The following is an 18,944-nucleotide window of genomic DNA, read 5'->3' as shown; positions in this document are numbered from 1 at the left end:
ACACATATGTGACATATTTATGACTGAGATCCAGAGAGCACCATCTTTTATGTCATACTACCTGCGAATTTGTTTGGAAAATAAGAAAATAGGAGTTTAGATTTCACATCTGAAGTACAGACACGTTGTCTTAATCAAAAGTTAGCCGCTTTTGAAAAGTACCAAATGCCTAAATTTATAGAGATAAATTGCACTTTATGAGGAAAGGAAGTTCACAGTTTTACTAGCCTATATAAAAACTTTTTTTTTTCAGTTTTATTCTTCAGAATATGGAAATCAAATATGTTTTTCAAATATGAAATGAAAGATATTTTTAACATGTTTATTTACACAATTCACTGATCCATACAAAAAAGAGTTTACATGCACTGTTTTTTTATAAATTTCTTACACACACACACAAAAATAATTTAAGCATATGTCATAAATGCATGATCTTTTGCATGATTTAAAAATTGTAAAAAATTAATAAAAACAAAGATATTGTATTGTACAATGATAATGCCCATCTTTCCATTTGGAGAGGATTCTACAAAATCATTTTGGAAATGCACATCCGATTGCAACACACACAATAACAACCACTAGCCCGATATAGACATGCCTAAAAGAATGTAAGGCAACAGTTCTGTCAGTGCCATTGATTGGGTTTGGGTGAATATCAGTAACATCAGTATCAGGAATAAGAGCAGCGGAAGGACTCGGCACCTTTAAAACAGGGAGCCCCAGTTCTCTTTGCTCCTTCAGGACATTGGTCAGAAATGCAAGCGCTTTTTTGGGAAACGCAGGCGGAGAGAACAGATTATGGTGGCAAACGAAGAAGTGGGGTAGTGAACCATCTAGTACACGTCGCTCGAAGTATCCAAACAGATTCATGAAGGAGACAGACAGCTGGCCTGGAGACCAGAGGGAATCCCGCACTCGGTCTGAGAGCACGTGGAGGAAGGCTGTTTTCCCATGGTAGGAACACAGAGGCTCAAGCTCTTTGGGATAACGCTGCTTCAGTCCCTCAATCAGACACTTGAGAAGCTGCAAACAGCGTTTCCTAAGAGAGGAGAGAACAGGTTTGGGGAAGCAAGACTTTAAGGGATAGTTCACCCAAAAATGAAAATTCTGTCATTCATTTCTCAGCCTCATGTCGTTCCAAACCTGTAAGACTTTCGTTCATCTTCAGAACACAATTGAAGATCTTTTTGATGAAATCTGAGAGCTTTCTGTCCCTCCATTGACAGCTACACAACTACCACTTTCAAGGCCCAGAAATGTAGGTAAGACATCATTAAAGTAATCCAAGTGGTTTAACCTCAATTTTATGAAGCAGCTTTGTGCAAAAATAACATAATTTACTACTTTATTTACAAAATATGAATCTCCAATGCACATTCACGCAACAACGTCTACTTTCAATGCAACACAAATGCGTCTTTGTGCTGTCGTGAACGTGCGTTGGAGATTTTGTTATTAAAGTGGTAAATTACTGTATGCTTTTTTGCACAAGCAAAGCACTTGCGTTGCTTCATAAAATCAAGGTTAAAGCACTGAGTCACATGGATTACTTTAAAGGTTGATTATGATTTTACTTTTCTAACTTTAGTTAATGTGTAATGTTGCTGTTTGAGCATAAACAACATCTGCAAAGTTACGACGCTCAAAGTTCAAAGCAAAGGGAGATATTTGCTTTTTAAAAAATTGCTTTTTAAGGACTACAACAAACGGCTGGTAGGAACTAAACGAGCTTCCTCCCGGGTTAGTGACATCACCAACCCTAAAATTTACATAAACCCCGCCCCCTGAACATGATTTAAAGGATTATTAAGACAGAATATGCTAATCAATGACTAGAAGATAACTACACATAAACTACATAAACTTCTTCTTGAATCTCTTTCGTCTGACTCTGGTTTGAACATAAAAGGCTAAACATTTTTGAAATTTTTAGTGCATGTCTGTGAGTGCAAGCTGTTGTAGCTCCGCCCCCCTGTGCCGGGAGCAGCAGCTCATTTGCATTTAAAGGGACAGACACAAAAACGGTGTGTTTTTGCTCACCCCTCAAAAAGAGACAACTTTAACATGCTATATAAAAATATCTGTGGGGTATTCTGAGTTAAAACTTCACACACACACCCTGGGGACATCAGAGACTTATTTTACATCTTTGAAAGTGGTAGTTGCGTAGCTGTCAATGGAGGGACAGAAAGCTCTCATATTTCATTTAAAAGATCTTTATTTGTGTTCTGAAGATGAACAAAAGTCTTATGGGGTTGGAACGACATGAGGGTGAGTAATTATTATTATTATTTTTTTTTTATTTAACCTTTATTTACCCAGGTAAGCACATTGAGAACACTTTCTCATTTACAATGGCGACCTGGCCAAGATAAAAGCGTCGAGGTACAAAAGTTACACATGAAATTACAAGACAAAACAGATCAGACATCAGATCAAACAGACAAAGACTGCCATGGTATATTAAAATGTACAAACACATATATTAATAACTAAAGTGTGAGCTGGGATTAGCATGTACAATGGTCTGACAATGTGTTTGCTAATAATAATTTGAATGTGGATAACGGGACAATGGATTCAAGCTTCAGAGATTTTTGAAGTGTATTCCAGTCGTTAACAGCGGAGAACTGGAAAGAAAGACGGCCAAAGGAGGTACGGGCTTTAGTAGCAGTCAAAGTGATATACCTGCTTGAACAAAGGTTCATAAAGATCTTAGATAAGGTGGGGTTTTACACAGTAGGCATTTATAGATGAAATGATACCAATGTTTTTGACGTCGGGTCTGTAATGAAGGCCAGCCGATTAAACTATAGAGGTCGCAGTGGTGGGTATTATATGGAGCATTGGTGACAAAACGGATGGCAGTATGATAAACAACATCTAGTTTACTAAGGAGAGAGTTTGAAGCAATTCTGTAAATAATATCACCGTAGTCAATAATTGGAAGGATGGTCATTTTCACGAGAGCGAGTTTTGCTGGAAAAGTAAGAGAGGCTTTATTTGGATTTAATTTTAGTTTGAAGCTGATTAATGTGTGTCTGGAAAGAGAGAGAGGAGTCTAACCAAACCCCTAGGTATTTGTACTTGTCTACCTGTTCTATAACAGACCCATCTAGTGTGGTGATGCTTAATGGGCAGGTAGGTACAGTACGAGATCGGTAAAAAAACATACATTTAGTTTTGGTCGAATTTAAAAGCAGTTGAAGGGAACGTAATGAATGCTGTATATTATTAAAACTCTCTTGAAGATTTTTTAACACAGTGTCCAACGACGGGCCAGACGTATAAAGGATGGGGTCGTCTGCATATAGGTGGATCAAAGAATCACCTGCAGCAAGAACAACGTCATTAATATATACAGAAAATAGAGTCGGCCCTAGAATTGATCCCTGAGGCACCCCCATGGAGACAGCCAGAGGACTGGAAAGTAAGCCCTCTGACTTAACACATTGAAACCTGTCAGAGAAATAATTTTTGAACCAAGCCAGGCAATCATCTGAGAACCCCAAATTCCTTAATCTATCAATTAAGATGTTATGATTGACAGAGTCAAAGGCCTTGGCCAGGTCAATAAAGACTGCTGCGCAATAGTATTTTTGATCAATAGCAGTTATGATGTCATTTGTAACTTTAAGTGTGGCTGAAGTGCACCCATGACCGGCTCGGAAACCAGATTGCATTTCGGAAAGATTATGATGAGATTCGAGATGGTGAATAATTTGTTTATTAATAATTCTTTCGAAGACCTTTGAAATGCAGGGAAGAATAGAGATCGGTCTATAGCAGTTTGGATCTAAACTATCCCCTCCTTTGAATAAAGGGATTACAGCAGCAGTTTTCCAATCTTTAGGTAGTTCTGATGAGTTAAGAGAAAGGTTAAAAAGACTGGTGATGGGATTAGCAATAATTCCTGCAGACAACTTTAAAAAGGAAGGGTCCAGATTGTCTAATCCTGATGATTTGAAGGGGTCAAGATGCTGCAACTCCCTTAGAACGTCGGCTATCTGGACATTGGCAAAGGAAAAACGTGGAAAATTTTGACTAAGTGCTACAGAGGGTGAGGGGCTGTTAATTAGAGTCGGATTCGCCCGATGAAAAGCATGACCAGCCATGGCAAAATGCTTGTTAAAGTTCTCAACCATGGATGATTTGTCAGTAGTGATAATATTGTCTAGCTTTAGTGCTGTGGGTAACTGTACGGAGGTGTTCTTATTCTCCATAGTTTTTACTATATCCCAGAACTTTCTAGAATTAGTGTTGCAGGTGGCAAATTTCTGTTTAAAGAAGCCAACCTTAGCATTCCTGACCGCCTGTGTGTATCGATTTCTGACTTCCCTAAAGAGTTGCTGGTCTCTGGGGTTGTTCGATGCTAATGCCGTACGCCACAGAATATTCTTATGTTGGTTAAGGGCGGTGAGTTCAGGAGTGTACCATGGGCTGTATCTACTTTTAGTTCTGAGCCTTTTGTAAGTAATTAATGACAGAATTTAAATTTTTTTGGGGTGACCAAACCTTTTAACCTACCTAATATGAACCTACGTACTTACCGGCAACACTTATTGGAAGAACTCTCACAACACGTCTTCTTATTGCCATGATAGTGCATCATCTCTTTTTCAATGTGAGAGAAGGATATCCGCCAGCTCTCTGAAAACATATACCGCAAATATATAAATAAAAAGCTTCTATATAGAACCCTAGGGTTTTTGACAAATTTTACTGAACGCCAAAAAGATTCTATACAAGGAAAAATGTTTTAAATGATTGCCAAAGAAAAGAAAGGAATAACTTCCAGCATACCTTTGGCATTGTCTTTGAGGTTTCTTCCTTTAGGTCTCTTCGGGACGAAATACACAGCCTTACTTACCAACTGGCGGCGGCATTTCTTTCCAAGCCAGTTGTTTATATTGGGACCGGCCCGTGCCGCTTGTGGCCAACCTTGTGGCACCTCGAGAGTAGGAACGATATCTACAGACATCACGTCATCTTCCTTCTCTTTGTTGTGAAACTCAAGAGTCACCGCTGGTGAATTGATCAGTTTCTTGCATATAACCCAACCTTTACCTGTGAGGGGCGAAAGAACCAAAAACAGTCTCAAATGTTAACGATACATCACTAAAGTTTAGGTTTAAAGAAAGAAATATACTACATATATATATATATATATATATATATATATATATATATATATATATATATATGAATAGTTCAGATGCAAAAGCCTCTAAGTGCCATCTGAAATTTTCTTCTAGAATGATCATTTTTATCAAGCTCGTATATTTAAGTTCAATAATTTCACTTAAATGGCAATGAAGATTACCTATTAATTAATAACCTATAAAACATAAAAAAGAAATAAAAAAAACGAAAACTTTTAACTGGTAGTGTATAAAAGAGCCATCTGAACATGTAAGTGAACTTGTTGAGAAACTGATCACACACCTTTAAAATTACTGCTAATGAATTTGCGGACCAAGCGGTGCATTTCATCTCTGATTTTGGAGGCTGAGATGGTTCGTTCATCTTCCAGAAGAAAGTGCTTGATTTCGGTGCGTGTGTCTCTAAAAAGCTTCAGATTATAAAACAGTCCTTGATATTCTTCCAGTTCTGACATTTCAATCCTCGGGACTTTCAGTTTCAGCATAATGTCAAACTCGTTGGGTTTGCTGATCTGTTGGTAATAAAATTCATGTGTGTCATCATTACGCATCACATCAAACATTCATGGCAAGGCAAGGCAAGTTTATTTATATAGCACATTTCATACACAATGGCAATTCAAAGTGCTTTACATAGAAGAAATTAAAATAATAACAAGAAATAAGAATAATTAAAACAGTTAAGAAAAATAAAAAATAAAATACAGTACAGTACAAACAGTCGGACGAACATTCATGAATAATTTCAGTCTTTACATTGTTCTTTGAGATGTATTACAGTTACACTACCGTTGAAAAGTTTGGGGTTGGTATGTTTTAATGTTTATGAAAGAAGTCTCTTCTGCTTCACCAAGGCTGCATTTATTTGATCAAACATACAGTAAAAATAGTGAAATATCATTACAATTTAAAATAACTGTTTTCTATGTGAATATATGTTAAAATATAAGTTATTCCTCTGATCAAAGCTTTATTATTATCACTACAGAGAGGTTCTGTTTCATATTTGTGGAAACCGTGAAATATATTTTTCAGGATTCTTTGATGAATACAAAAAATAAATAGAAATCTGTCACATTTTATCAATTTAATGCTCTTTGTTGCTGAATAAAAGCATTAATTTCTTAAAAAATCCCAAACTTTTGAACAGTAGTGTATAATAATTCCTGATACCAACCTAAACTCTTTCTATTAGACACTTCTAGCTGATTTTTGTCTGCATTCATATTTCTCACCTTCACCATCTCATAGTAGCTGCCGCTGGTGACAACCGAGACGTCCCTGAAGAAGGGCTGATCCTCGTTATTCTTCAGGAATTCCAGAAGGCTTTCGATCAGATGATTCACTATCTTCACAGCGTTCTGTTGGTCAATCTTACGCAGCCGTAGATCCCGACCTCTCTGCCTGATCAAGCGGTCCAGCGCCGGCGAAATATCATCTCCAGGAGGTCCAGCAGAAACTACATCTATCAAAACAGAACAAAACAGGTTATTCTGAAACCCACACGCCATACAATTACCTCAGAACCACAATATCCTCCTCATTACCTGATTTCATTCTCCTTTGGCTTTCCATGATGGAGCGTTGAATATCCCAAGGTCTCAGATACAGTGCTTGATCCTCCAACGCTCAATCCTGCCTGAAATGTACATGCAGTATCAAAGCAAATGAAATACGCCTGAAGATGTTGATTGTTTTACAGCCAAAGAGCATACACCCTGTTTTTATGGCTTTCATAAATTTTAAGACTGAGAACATACATGAAAAGTAAGACACATACATCAGGGATTGTTTTGATCCATTTATATGTGTGTCTTGCAACAAGAACAAAAGAATGGCATACGCGCAAGTCATTAAAACTTACAGGAATGTTAAGCTAGTTAACTTTGTGGCACATACCGTGAAACCACATTTTATCTATTTGTTATTTAAGCTTTGCCAATCATTGATATGCGTGAATGCAGACTTACCCGTTTCCTGGTCTAGAGAATATGATCCATTAGTGCAGATCAGCACAAAGTGTATTTTGACTCTAAGCTCCTCCCTGCAACATTTGACGAGCTTTCACTTTACAGTAAAAGGTTCAGGGTGTGACTGTGATCCTGTAAACCCGAAACTTAAGCAACACATGCATGACGTTTACCTGCTGACGTCACACAGGTGGCGCATTTACGGATGTATAAAATACTGTTTCAGCTGATCTCTCTCTCTCTCTCTCTCTCTCTCTCTCCATGTAAAAAAAGGCCTTGGTCTGATGTTATGTAGTGACCAAAGTGCAACCTTTAGTGGCTTTAAAAGTATTTCTTCTCTTCTTTAATGAAATGGTGAGCATGTGTTTTGGGAGGCTGTATTTAAAGTGTTACAACAGACGATGAAATTAAAACTCCTTTCTTATTCATCTAAACAGCTGGATGATAAAATTAACGATACAAAATTATGTGTTTTTAATCAATAATAGCATTAGTGCATAACAGTATGGATATGTGGGTGACAAACAGTGTTAGTTTAGTATTATTTATATAATATTATAGTAATATAATATAGTGCCGTACTGAAGGCACTCGTTATTAGAGATTTTAAGAACTCTATAAAAACTCCATATCAACCACCTAGTTATACCTTAGCAACTACCAAAAATACCTTAGCAACCACCCTGAACACCCTAGCAACGTCTAGAAACGCTATAGTAACCACCAAAAATACCATAGCAACCACCCAGAACACCCAGCAACTGCCTAGCAACCACCCAGAATTATATGAATTAGCTTACATTTTAATTTCTTGTAATTTTGTTGTGCTTTTGCTATTAGTTTTTTTTATTTCTATTTAGTCTTGAACTTATTATTATTTCAGTTTTTAGTAATTTTAGTACTTCAACTTATTTTATTTTTAGTTAGCTGCCATTCAAACATTTCTAATTTTCATTTTAAATTTCATATCAATCGACAAAATGATTTTTAATCATTTTAGTTTAGGCTAACAATAAGGCAGAAAAGCAAGAATATTAAGGCAAAAAAAAAAAAAGAATTTGAAACTTATTTATATGCATCATGTTCAAAAATAATTTATTTATGAATGCACTTACACTTGATTCTTTACACTTGACAAGAAAGAATAATGGCACAATCTGTGATGTATGATCATTGTTTATTTTGCTAATCATTTCCTCTGAATATGTTCAGAAATACATGGTTTCCTCCTTTCCTTCTGAAGCTTTTACGATGGGTTTTTATCAGCATAAGCCAGTCCTTTAAAACCGAGCTCAGGTTCTGAAATATTGCAGTGTAGGATGTCAATGAGGCTTGCTGTGTGTCTGACGGGGCGATTCATTTAGCTTTGGCTGCCTTCTGAGCCGACTTGGTGACTTTGCCAGCAGAGGCGGCTTTCTTGTCCACAGCCTTGATGACACCGACAGCAACGGTCTGCCTCATGTCACGCACAGCAAAGCGACCTGAAAAGTAGTAGCGGGATGGTAGGGAGTTTGAACACAACCAGAATGCTTATGTAAAATTGCATATTTAACATAAATGATCACACTTACCCAGTGGCGGGTACTGGGAGAAGCTCTCCACACACATGGGCTTGCCAGGGATCATAACGATAATGGCAGCATCTCCAGATTTAAGAGCCTTGGGGTTGTCCTCAAGCTTCTTGCCGGAACGACGGTCGATTTTCTCCTTGAGCTCAGAGAACTTGCAGGCGATGTGAGCAGTGTGGCAGTCCAGCACTGGGGCGTAGCCCTGAGAGATCTGACCAGGGTGGTTCAGGATGATGACCTGGGATGAAGAGGGGTAACAATAACATGATAAAGCACTTTATATCCTGTCAGTTATAGAAAGACGATCAATCAGAGAATACTCTAACCTGAGCCGTGAAGTTGGCAGCCTCCATTGGTGGGTCGTTCTTACTGTCTCCAGCCACGTTTCCACGACGGATGTCCTTGACGGACACGTTCTTGACGTTGAAGCCAACGTTGTCACCGGGAAGAGCTTCAACAAGAGACTCGTGGTGCATCTCAACAGACTTAACCTCAGTGGTCACGTTGGCAGGGGCAAAGGTCACAACCATACCAGCCTTTAGAGTTCCGGTCTCAACACGACCGACGGGCACAGTGCCAATACCTGAAGGATAAAAACACGGAGAATGTTTGAACATGGTCTCTCATCAGAGAAAATTGTGAGTAAGGCAGTGTTGTTATTGCTATGAAAACTAAAAAATAATAGCAAACACTTTTACCTTAAAAAGCCCTTTTACTAAACCTTGATTATTAGACACTAGAATAGATTTTAATGCTTGAATAGACATTATTTTCATTATTCTCCATTGTTGCAGCTCCTCTCTTCCCAGTCTGTCAGTAACGCTCCGTTTAGTTCCTGTCTCTATGAAGCCCCTCCTTCTGAAAAGCACAATGTGCTCTGATTGGTCGGCTGGATCAGTGTGTTGTGATTGGTCAAGTGTTTCGAGTGTGTTTGGGAAGTGTCCCGCCCCTTACCAAAACCACCAGTTTCAACACACTACTAACTAACTCAACCAGGCCCCGCCCCTTTATTCTGCATATTAATTATTTAAATGAGGAATATTATGACGTGTTTGTTCCCGGAAGAAACTCAAGACTACAATGGAGGCGTTTCAGGAGTTCAGAAACACTGACTCTGATATAGAGAATAACTCCCACTGGAGGGACTTTGTGTTTTGTAACTTTACAGAGTGTTTTCATGCTCAAACAGCAACATTACACAATGAAAATAACCAATATAACTGGGAAACACAGACTAAATTTATTTTCATGTCTCGAAATAAATAAAAAGTTTGTAAATTATTTTTAGTTTTGGATTCATGGTATACTATAAAACATGAAATATTTATAACCGGCTTGCATTAAACATGAAAATGACACTTACTGGGAAAGTACTGAAAATAAGGATTTTTAAGATTTTTCTTTTACAAATTCTACCCAGTAAAATATTTTAGAGCTTGGCATAACTAAACAAATGTATATCATTATAACAATACCCCTAACTTTTCCAGGTCTAGAAATCATACTTTTAACATTAGAGGTAAACCTGTTTTTGTTAAAGATAAAAAAAAAACACTTTTTGAGGGAGTGAATTAAAATTAGAAATATCTTGATTTTTACTTGATTTTGAGGCCCTTAGTTGAGAATCACTGCTCTTGACTATGCCGAGAAAATTATTTATTACAATAAATAAATAAATATAAATTATTTGAAATTTAAATGATTAATTATGGCAGCCCCCAAAATACTAAAACTAAAAGAACAACTAAATAAACAAACTTAAATTAAAACTACAAATCATAGTGAACACAGAATAAACTGAAAAGACAAATATCAAAATGTAAATTAAATATATAAAAAATAAATAAAATAAAAAGTAAATTAAAATCGAATAACCCTGGTTGGTGGTTAATGTTACCTCCAATCTTATACACATCCTGCAGTGGCAGACGGAGGGGCTTGTCGGTGGGTCGACTGGGTGGCAGGATGGAGTCCAGGCCCTCGAGAAGAGTTACACCACTGGCAGCGCCTTCCTTCCTCTCAATCTTCCATCCCTTGAACCAGCTCATCTATTATCCAAAAGGAAAACGCAAAAGACAAAGCATGAGCAATCGCATTGATCTCAAACCCTTTAGAAGCATCTATACAACTTCTTCCGAGCCAGGAAAAAGCAGACGCTCACGTTTGTGCTGGGCTCCAGCATGTTGTCTCCATGCCATCCAGAGATTGGAACGAAGGCGACGGTGGCGGGGTTGTAGCCGATCTTCTTGATGTAGGCGCTGACTTCCTTGGTGATTTCCTCATAGCGCTTCTGGCTGTAGGGCGGCTCGGTGGAGTCCATCTTGTTGACTCCAACAATAAGCTGTTTCACTCCCAGAGTGTAGGCAAGGAGGGCATGTTCACGGGTCTGTCCGTTCTTGGAGATACCAGCCTCAAACTCACCAACGCCGGCAGCGACGATCAGCACGGCACAGTCAGCCTGGGTGGAGGGAGAGACAAATAAAAATCATGACATTTAAATTAAACAAAGAAAATAATGCAATATGTACCTGTGATTGATATGTTGAAATACAAACAAATCCTACCTGAGAAGTACCAGTGATCATGTTCTTGATGAAGTCCCTGTGTCCAGGGGCATCAATGATGGTGACGTAGTACTTGCTGGTCTCGAACTTCCAGAGAGAAATATCAATAGTGATACCACGCTCACGCTCGGCCTTCAGTTTGTCCAGCACCCAGGCATATTTGAAGGAGCCCTTGCCCATCTTGATGGAGAAAAAATATTCAGAAGCATATTTGAGATGTTTGAGAGACTGATTGGACAAATAGATAGATAGATAGATAGATAGATAGATAGATAGATAGATAGATAGATAGATAGATAGATAGATAGATAGATAGATAGATAGATAGATAGATAGATAGATAGATAGATAGATAGATAGATAGATAGATAGATAGATAGATGACAAATGAATAGAACAATAGATAGACATAAGATAGATAGATAGATAGATAGATAGATAGATAGATAGATAGATAGATAGATAGATAGATAGATAGATAGATAGATAGATAGATAGATAGATAGATAGATAGATAGATAGATAGATAAATAGATGACAAATAAATAGAACAATAGATAGACATACACTCTAAAAAATGCTGGGTTGTTTTAACCCAATTTAGGGTCAAATATGTACAAACACAAACATTGGGTTAAAAATGTAATTTAAAAATTTAACCCAATGGTTGGGTTTTTCCATATTTGACGCAAAATTGGGTTAAAACAACCCAGAATTTTTTAGAGTGTACGATCGATAGATAGATAGATAATTAATTTAACATCTTTTCAAACATGACGTCTACAAATTATGCATTAACTGAACCATTGTTATTATCATAATTCTCAACATTTCATGAATGATTATATTCTAATAAAAATTCCAGTATTTATGCTCAGTAGATATTCAGAACTGGCCAATACCAATAAAACCAAACTCTAGATGTCGCTCACTACACATGGTGTTTTAAAAAAAGGGACACGCCCAGAATATTCTTGTCATATGGATATATTAGTCATCGGAAGTCAGTCACCCGGCTGATGACGTACCTCAGCAGCTTCTTTCTCAAACTTCTCGATGGTTCTCTTATCGATGCCTCCACATTTGTATATGAGATGACCGGTGGTGGTGGACTTGCCAGAATCGACGTGGCCGATAACCACGATGTTAATATGAATCTTTTCCTTACCCATATTGTAAATGTACTGTGGAAAGACATTGCTGGTTTAGTTTCGACGGCATAAACATTGTCGCGATGTTTAAACACACATTACACATTATTAGTGTTCAAGGAATCGGAATATCTATGGCAAAAAAAAAAAAAAAAAAATCACAATGACAGTAACGTTATATGAACGATGAATTACACAATGCGCGCGCATTCTAGTCAGGGGCCAGGGCTATGTCTGCGTGAACGCGCAGCATTGTTGTTGCCAAGTCCATTTATAATAGACCTTTTTCTAGACTGATGACACGTATTATTTGTCATCAGCTTCATAAATACTGCAAAGTTTAAGGTTGAATTTTTTTCTTTAAATGTTCATTTTATAACAGTTGACTTCGTATTATATTACCTCTGCATCAAATTACAAAAAAAGAAAAGTTAACGCTGCTGTGAGGGTTTCTAATACAGCTCTGCAGTGGCAGTGACCATAAACAGCATTGCACAATAAAATGCGATTTACCCATTAAATTACACCTGCTGCTTGATGCTATTTAGATTAGCTTTAAATTAAAAAGCCCACATTTTCGTTAAGAAAGCCTTATATTAAGCTTTTTCCAGTGCAGGCTTCTTTTTCGAGAGACCTGGCAACCCTCCCCTCCCTCGATTCACTTGTCCTCCATGTTGAAGGACTGGAATGACAGCACCAGCCATGTTCTCTCCAGCTTTGCCAATAAGTCTGTGCTCTCTACATGTGCATGTCAGTGAAAAGGGGGGAGTAGAGTAAAAAAAGAAACCTGATGTAATCCAATTGTCAAACCCGACCAAGAGAAAAACCTGATCTGAACAGTTAGCCTAAAAAATATTTAAAAGGATATTTTCCTTATGCTAATGTCAAGCTACACATTACACAAGGATTGAGTGAATAAAACGCAGTAATAAACTTACCTGACTACAAGCACTACAGACAGCCCCAAGAAGACTGGAGAAAAAGGAGCGAGTCTCACTGGTCGTCTAAATTTATACCGGTTCAGACAGGGGTGGGATGTGAAAACTCTTAAACCACATAGATACTGCTTAGATGAGGGGTACCATTGGTAGCTTTACTGCGCACTCACTATTTGCGATTGGAGGAAGACACATCACTTAAGTGGGCACAAGGTAGGGAAAAAAAGGGCTGCAACACGTGTTAAAACAGCTGCAATGACCCTGACGAATCACTTCACAGTTGCTCATCCTTAATCCCACCCATTTCCCCAGTCATCACAGGAGACAAAGCACAATTTCGATTTTTAATACGTTTATTAGTTTATTCAGCAGCTTCTTTCCAAATTTTACTGTGGCAACAGGTGCAGTTCTAAACCATTTCAACACAAATTTAATAACTGAAAGAGGCACTATCAGTCAATCAATAAAGCCACACACTTAATCCAAGTTGTTTTCCTTTCCTGCGAAAATTTTTCCGATGAGTTTTAATCAGCATTAGCCAGTCCTTAAGTAGAGTGCCCAAGTTTAGAGATATTCCAGGAGGTTGGGCAGAACATACCACGACCTTTGGAACAGCGTGATCGAGGGAAATTCACTTGGTCTTGGCAGCCTTCTGTGCAGACTTCGTGACCTTGCCAGAGCCGGCAGCTTTCTTCTCAACGCTCTTGATGACACCAACGGCAACGGTCTGCCTCATGTCACGCACAGCAAAGCGACCTGTGGATGGAGAGCGATTAGCATCACGTCCTACACAAGCGGATACTGAAGATATGGATGAGAGAATGCCAATTAGCATGTGAACTTACCAAGAGGAGGGTAGGTAGAGAAGCTCTCCACACACATGGGCTTGCCAGGGATCATCTCAACAATGGCAGCATCTCCAGATTTAAGAGCCTTGGGGTTGTCCTCAAGCTTCTTGCCGGAACGACGGTCGATTTTCTCCTTGAGCTCAGCGAACTTGCAGGCGATGTGAGCAGTGTGGCAGTCCAGCACTGGGGCGTAGCCCTGAGAGATCTGACCAGGGTGGTTCAGGATGATGACCTGCAAGACAACACGAGTTAATACAGGAGTTAACATCAAGACGGACTATAAAAAGCAACCAGAATGATGAATAAGGCCTAACCTGAGCCAAGAAGCTGCCAGCCTCCATTGGTGGGTCGTTCTTGCTGTCTCCAGCCACGTTTCCACGACGGATGTCCTTGACGGACACGTTCTTGACGTTGAAGCCAACGTTGTCACCAGGAGTTGCCTCAGTAAGAGACTCGTGGTGCATCTCAACAGACTTAACCTCAGTGGTCACGTTGGCAGGGGCAAAGGTCACAACCATACCAGGCTTGAGGACACCAGTCTCCACACGACCCACGGGCACAGTTCCAATACCTTGAAGAGATTAAAGTGACATTAAAGACAATCCAAGCGTTTGGCAATCAGAACTTGAACATTTGCAGTATTAATACAAACCTCCAATTTTGTAGACATCCTGAAGTGGCAGACGGAGGGGCTTGTCGGTGGGACGGCTTGGGGGCAAGATGGCATCCAGGGCATCAAGAAGAGTAACACCGCTAGCATTACCCTCCTTGCGCTCAACCTTCCATCCCTTGAACCAGCCCATCTAAAAAGGAAGACAATGCCAATTAAAACCTGAAAACCAAGAGCATACTGTAAAATTGCTCAACTTTAGACAATTTCATCCATGCAAATTAGTTAAGTTAATTACGTTTGTGCTGGGCTCCAGCATGTTGTCTCCATGCCATCCAGAAATTGGGACGAAAGCAACACTGGCGGGATTGTAGCCGATCTTCTTGATGTAGGCGCTGACTTCCTTGGTGATTTCCTCAAAACGGGCCTGGCTGTAGGGGGGCTCGGTGGAGTCCATCTTGTTGACTCCAACAATAAGCTGTTTCACTCCCAGAGTGAAAGCCAGGAGGGCATGTTCACGGGTCTGTCCGTTCTTGGAGATACCAGCCTCAAACTCACCAACACCACCAGCAACAATCAGCACGGCACAGTCAGCCTGGGTGGGAAGACAACAAGAACAGTTAAACCACACCCTACTTCAGTATTACTCCCAAAGAGCACAGTTATGTAAGAATGGAGCGTAGACCTACCTGAGAAGTACCAGTGATCATGTTCTTGATGAAGTCCCTGTGTCCAGGGGCATCAATGATGGTGACGTAGTACTTGCTGGTCTCGAACTTCCAGAGAGCAATATCAATAGTGATACCACGCTCACGCTCGGCCTTCAGTTTGTCCAGCACCCAGGCATATTTGAAGGAGCCCTTGCCCATCTGTTTGAGAAACAGATATTAAACGTTAATAAAAGGGAGGCATTATTTTAACCGGAACCTAGTTGCAATAATACAAAAGATAAAGGATACGACTTAATTTGTCCACCAGGTAATTGATTGGATCTTTGTGGTTTGCTATTGCTGATATCTCATGTGACTAACAAGTTGTCCTGCCCTCATATCAGTAAAGTCATTGCAAGAGGGAGAAAAAAAAAAATCTAAGGGCACAAACTAAACTTTACACATGTATATATATACAAATTTTTAAAGAGTACATTGATTAAAATTAACAATTATTTTTATAAAACAATTGATTGAGAAGTTAAACTGCTTGAAAGGTTGAATAGAGCTAGTGCACATGTTGCTCGGCCTACTAGGCGCCATTACAGAAACTGCAACGTCATCGCTAGTCCAGCTTAAGCTCCGCCCACTCCCACACCCAGCCGGCTTGAGCACAGGAACGCGTGCTACCGCCGCCATTTTGGCTCTTGTTACCTCAACTTATGCCGCAATCTATTTACGAACAAAAACGTTAAAGCGTACAAACACTCACCTCAGCAGCTTCCTTCTCAAACTTCTCAATGGTTCTCTTGTCGATTCCACCGCATTTGTAGATCAGATGGCCGGTGGTGGTGGACTTTCCGGAGTCGACGTGGCCAATAACCACGATGTTAATGTGGATCTTTTCCTTTCCCATGATTGATTAGTTTCTGTATGAGAAAATAAAGGGGAAAGCTTAATAAACGCACAACACAATCACAGATTTTTCATATTTAAAACTTTTGATTGGGGATTTCGCAACAAAAGTAAGAGATGGCCCATCTTTCAACCGGCCTAGTTCACCATAAGGCGACTGCGACACGTGTTTCTTTAGAGTAGTGCGGTATTAAGTTACAATACATGTCTAAAATATCTGAAAGGCATCCAAAAGGAATCAGACATCTGTCTCTAGTACCAGCTGTTGGATGCGAGAATGTGTGGAAGCCTTTTAACAGGCCTGTGACTTCAGTCGGTTAGTGCCTTTGTTCTCTTGCCGGTTCTCATTCTTTCAACGATAAACGTACACGGAAACAATGGGAAAATAAAATTAACCCAAACTCATCCAAACATACAAATTAAAAAAAACAACATTAAAACACAAAATTAGAGTGAAACCATTATATAAACCGTCAGTGAGAAAAACACACAAAGTAACGGAACACCGCAGAAATTTGAAAAGAAACCGCCAACCTTACATATTTCTTGATCAAATTGTCCAAAAGTTGCTATCAGACAATAACAGACTAAAAACGCAAGGCCTATGCAGTAGAAAAAGCACTCACCAGGATTGAGAGATAACTCCTCGGCTGCTGCTCCCCTTTGCCAGGTAACAGAAAGAGGAAGAAAAATTCTTCGTTTGGCGAATTTATACGCGGGAGGAGGAACAACCCCCCGCTTCCTCTCCCTCCCTACTCGACCCGCAAATCACACACAATTGCGTGAAAATCTCCCCGCCTCGTCATGGATACGTCACGACTTTGTTTCACCGAGCATCGGGTTCACTGGTTGAAATTATATTTTTACAAATATTTGAGATATGTTGCGATATACAGTAAAGAGTTTGAAAACATTAAGGTTTTTGAAAGTAGCCTCTTAATTTCACCAAGGCTGCAATTATTTGATAAAAAAAAATACTGTAAAAATAAACAGTAATATTGTTACAATTTAAAATGACTATTGTAATGTTTTAAACTAATTTATTCCGGTGATCAAAGAAGCATAATTACTCCAGTCTTCAGTGTCACATGATCCTTAGAAATCATAGTAAAATGCTGATTTTGTGCTCAGTTATTAATAATGGTTCTTATTTTTTTGCATGCCTAATATGTTTGTGGAAACCGTGATGCATTTTTGTCTGGATTCTTATAGAAAGGTAGCCTAAAAAGAACAGTAGGCCCTATTTATTTGAAATTGAAATCTACTGTAACAATATAAATGTCTTCACTGTCTCTTTTGATAAATTTAATGTGTCCTTGCTGAATAAAAGTTTATATATATATATAGGCCTATATTACTTAACCAAAACCTTTGAATGGTTTCCTAAAAACAAAAATGTTAAGCAGCACAACTGTTTTCAACATTGATAATAAAAATGAATGTTTCTTGAGCAAATCATCATATCAGAATGATTTCTGAAGGATCATGTGACACTGAAGACTGGAGTAATGAAATCATAGAACTACACTTTTGACCGGTACTGTACATAATGGGAAAATATGTTGTTACTGAATATATACCACATATTTCGAGATACCAATACAGATAGGCAATAAATAATCTTTATTACACATAATTAATATATATATATATATATATATATATATATATATATATATATATTACACATTTGTCTCTTTAGTCTTTCCATTTTAAATTTATTCGCTTACCACACAAGTTTAAATTTTTGATGTCTTTATGATGATTGACAGCAATCATCACCATAAAACTGAAACTGCATTATATATCAGTGATTAAACTGAATCATTTCATCACATTTACTTCTTAAAACTAGTTCACATTTAATTATTTGGGTTTGGTTAAAGTTGCTGCAGTGCAGATATACACAGCCGTTCATTTCTTTCTCATCTTTGTGCTTATTCTCAAAATAAAAACTATGATTATGCGGCTGACTTCTTGTTCACATGCATCAGTTTCAGAATGTAAAGGAATTATAATTGTATTTTATTAGATGAAACCAATAGAGACACAGTGCTCAGTCCAGTCCTGTATGTAAATTAGTCAGCAATAGCACAGAGTCGATAAGGCCACTCAGGCCCATTGTCTCAGATGCATCTCCACCCGCTGGTTCATCTATTCAGATTCAAATGCAATCAGATAGGACTATTTGCAGAACGGTGAGATTTTGACGAGCCTATTTTAAAACATAAGCCTATGGGAGGCGATGCAACTTTCGTAATTTCCCTTAGTTTGTATGCATTTCATGCATTCAGAGTTCATTGTTTTTAGAAATCTTCCATTCCCTTTAATGCCATACAAGCCTTTAACGCCATCCTCAGTGTCTTGCATTCCTCATAGCTTTATTTCAAAGAGCTGGCATCTCCAGTTAACTCTCTCTAGGTAACAGATGCTTGTTCGACAGCTGCTACTTTCAGTCAAGATCAGCAGCACAGGCGCGCAGTCGGGTCACATATACTGTGACCGTCACAGCGGAGTCTAAAAGTCAAAGAAATCACTGGAAATCTAGGATTTTCTTAATTT

At 38.6% G+C, this 18,944-nt stretch overlaps 3 protein-coding genes across 3 annotated transcripts; all 3 read right to left on the bottom strand.

The window, feature by feature from the left end:
* Positions 1 to 528: 528 nt before the first annotated feature.
* Positions 529 to 6,778, bottom strand: LOC308696888 (cyclic GMP-AMP synthase). Its single transcript, XM_081375820.1, has 6 exons — positions 6,716 to 6,778; positions 6,404 to 6,633; positions 5,452 to 5,680; positions 4,810 to 5,073; positions 4,557 to 4,656; positions 529 to 1,045 (listed from the first exon to the last, which is right to left on the bottom strand). The coding sequence occupies exons 1-6, from the start codon at positions 6,741 to 6,743 to the stop codon at positions 538 to 540; spliced, it is 1,359 nt and encodes a 452-aa protein (XP_081231946.1). The 5' UTR covers positions 6,744 to 6,778; the 3' UTR covers positions 529 to 537.
* A 1,438-nt stretch (positions 6,779 to 8,216) lies between these two features.
* On the bottom strand, positions 8,217 to 13,540 carry LOC308697229 (elongation factor 1-alpha-like). Its single transcript, XM_081376387.1, has 8 exons — positions 13,360 to 13,540; positions 12,299 to 12,454; positions 11,271 to 11,450; positions 10,868 to 11,164; positions 10,604 to 10,754; positions 9,033 to 9,289; positions 8,710 to 8,944; positions 8,217 to 8,619 (listed from the first exon to the last, which is right to left on the bottom strand). Exons 2-8 carry the CDS (start codon positions 12,440 to 12,442, stop codon positions 8,495 to 8,497), a joined length of 1,389 nt encoding a protein of 462 aa, XP_081232513.1. The 5' UTR covers positions 12,443 to 12,454; positions 13,360 to 13,540; the 3' UTR covers positions 8,217 to 8,494.
* A 151-nt stretch (positions 13,541 to 13,691) lies between these two features.
* Positions 13,692 to 17,294, bottom strand: eef1a1l1 (eukaryotic translation elongation factor 1 alpha 1, like 1). Its single transcript, XM_081376359.1, has 8 exons — positions 17,009 to 17,294; positions 16,240 to 16,396; positions 15,507 to 15,686; positions 15,116 to 15,412; positions 14,860 to 15,010; positions 14,522 to 14,778; positions 14,205 to 14,439; positions 13,692 to 14,115 (listed from the first exon to the last, which is right to left on the bottom strand). The coding sequence occupies exons 2-8, from the start codon at positions 16,381 to 16,383 to the stop codon at positions 13,991 to 13,993; spliced, it is 1,389 nt and encodes a 462-aa protein (XP_081232485.1). The 5' UTR covers positions 16,384 to 16,396; positions 17,009 to 17,294; the 3' UTR covers positions 13,692 to 13,990.
* Positions 17,295 to 18,944: the final 1,650 nt, after the last annotated feature.

Source organism: Scardinius erythrophthalmus (genome assembly GCF_964197995.2).
Source record: "Scardinius erythrophthalmus genome assembly, chromosome: 10".
Lineage (NCBI taxonomy): Eukaryota > Metazoa > Chordata > Actinopteri > Cypriniformes > Leuciscidae > Scardinius > Scardinius erythrophthalmus.
This window is presented reverse-complemented; position numbering and strand designations above follow the sequence as displayed.

What these genes read in the sequence shown, in the direction of transcription:
- LOC308696888 (XM_081375820.1), bottom strand. Translation starts at nt 6,743, where the DNA reads ATGGAAAGCCAAAGGAGAATGAAATCAG. An exon ending in CCAAAGGAGAATGAAATCAG is followed by an intron (nt 6,634 to 6,715) that starts GTAATGAGGAGG and finishes CTGTTTTGATAG; the next exon opens with ATGTAGTTTCTGCTGGACCT. An exon ending in TCTTCCAATAAGTGTTGCCG is followed by an intron (nt 1,046 to 4,556) that starts GTAAGTACGTAG and finishes CTCCTCTCTTAG; the next exon opens with GAAACGCTGTTTGCAGCTTC.
- eef1a1l1 (XM_081376359.1), bottom strand. Translation starts at nt 16,383, where the DNA reads ATGGGAAAGGAAAAGATCCACATTAACATCGTGGTTATTGGCCACGTC. An exon ending in TGATCACTGGTACTTCTCAG is followed by an intron (nt 15,413 to 15,506) that starts GTAGGTCTACGC and finishes CTTCCCACCCAG; the next exon opens with GCTGACTGTGCCGTGCTGAT. An exon ending in CTCTACCTACCCTCCTCTTG is followed by an intron (nt 14,116 to 14,204) that starts GTAAGTTCACAT and finishes CTCCATCCACAG; the next exon opens with GTCGCTTTGCTGTGCGTGAC.
- LOC308697229 (XM_081376387.1), bottom strand. Translation starts at nt 12,442, where the DNA reads ATGGGTAAGGAAAAGATTCATATTAACATCGTGGTTATCGGCCACGTC. An exon ending in TGCTGGAGCCCAGCACAAAC is followed by an intron (nt 10,755 to 10,867) that starts GTGAGCGTCTGC and finishes TTTGGATAATAG; the next exon opens with ATGAGCTGGTTCAAGGGATG. An exon ending in CTGCCAACTTCACGGCTCAG is followed by an intron (nt 8,945 to 9,032) that starts GTTAGAGTATTC and finishes TCTTCATCCCAG; the next exon opens with GTCATCATCCTGAACCACCC.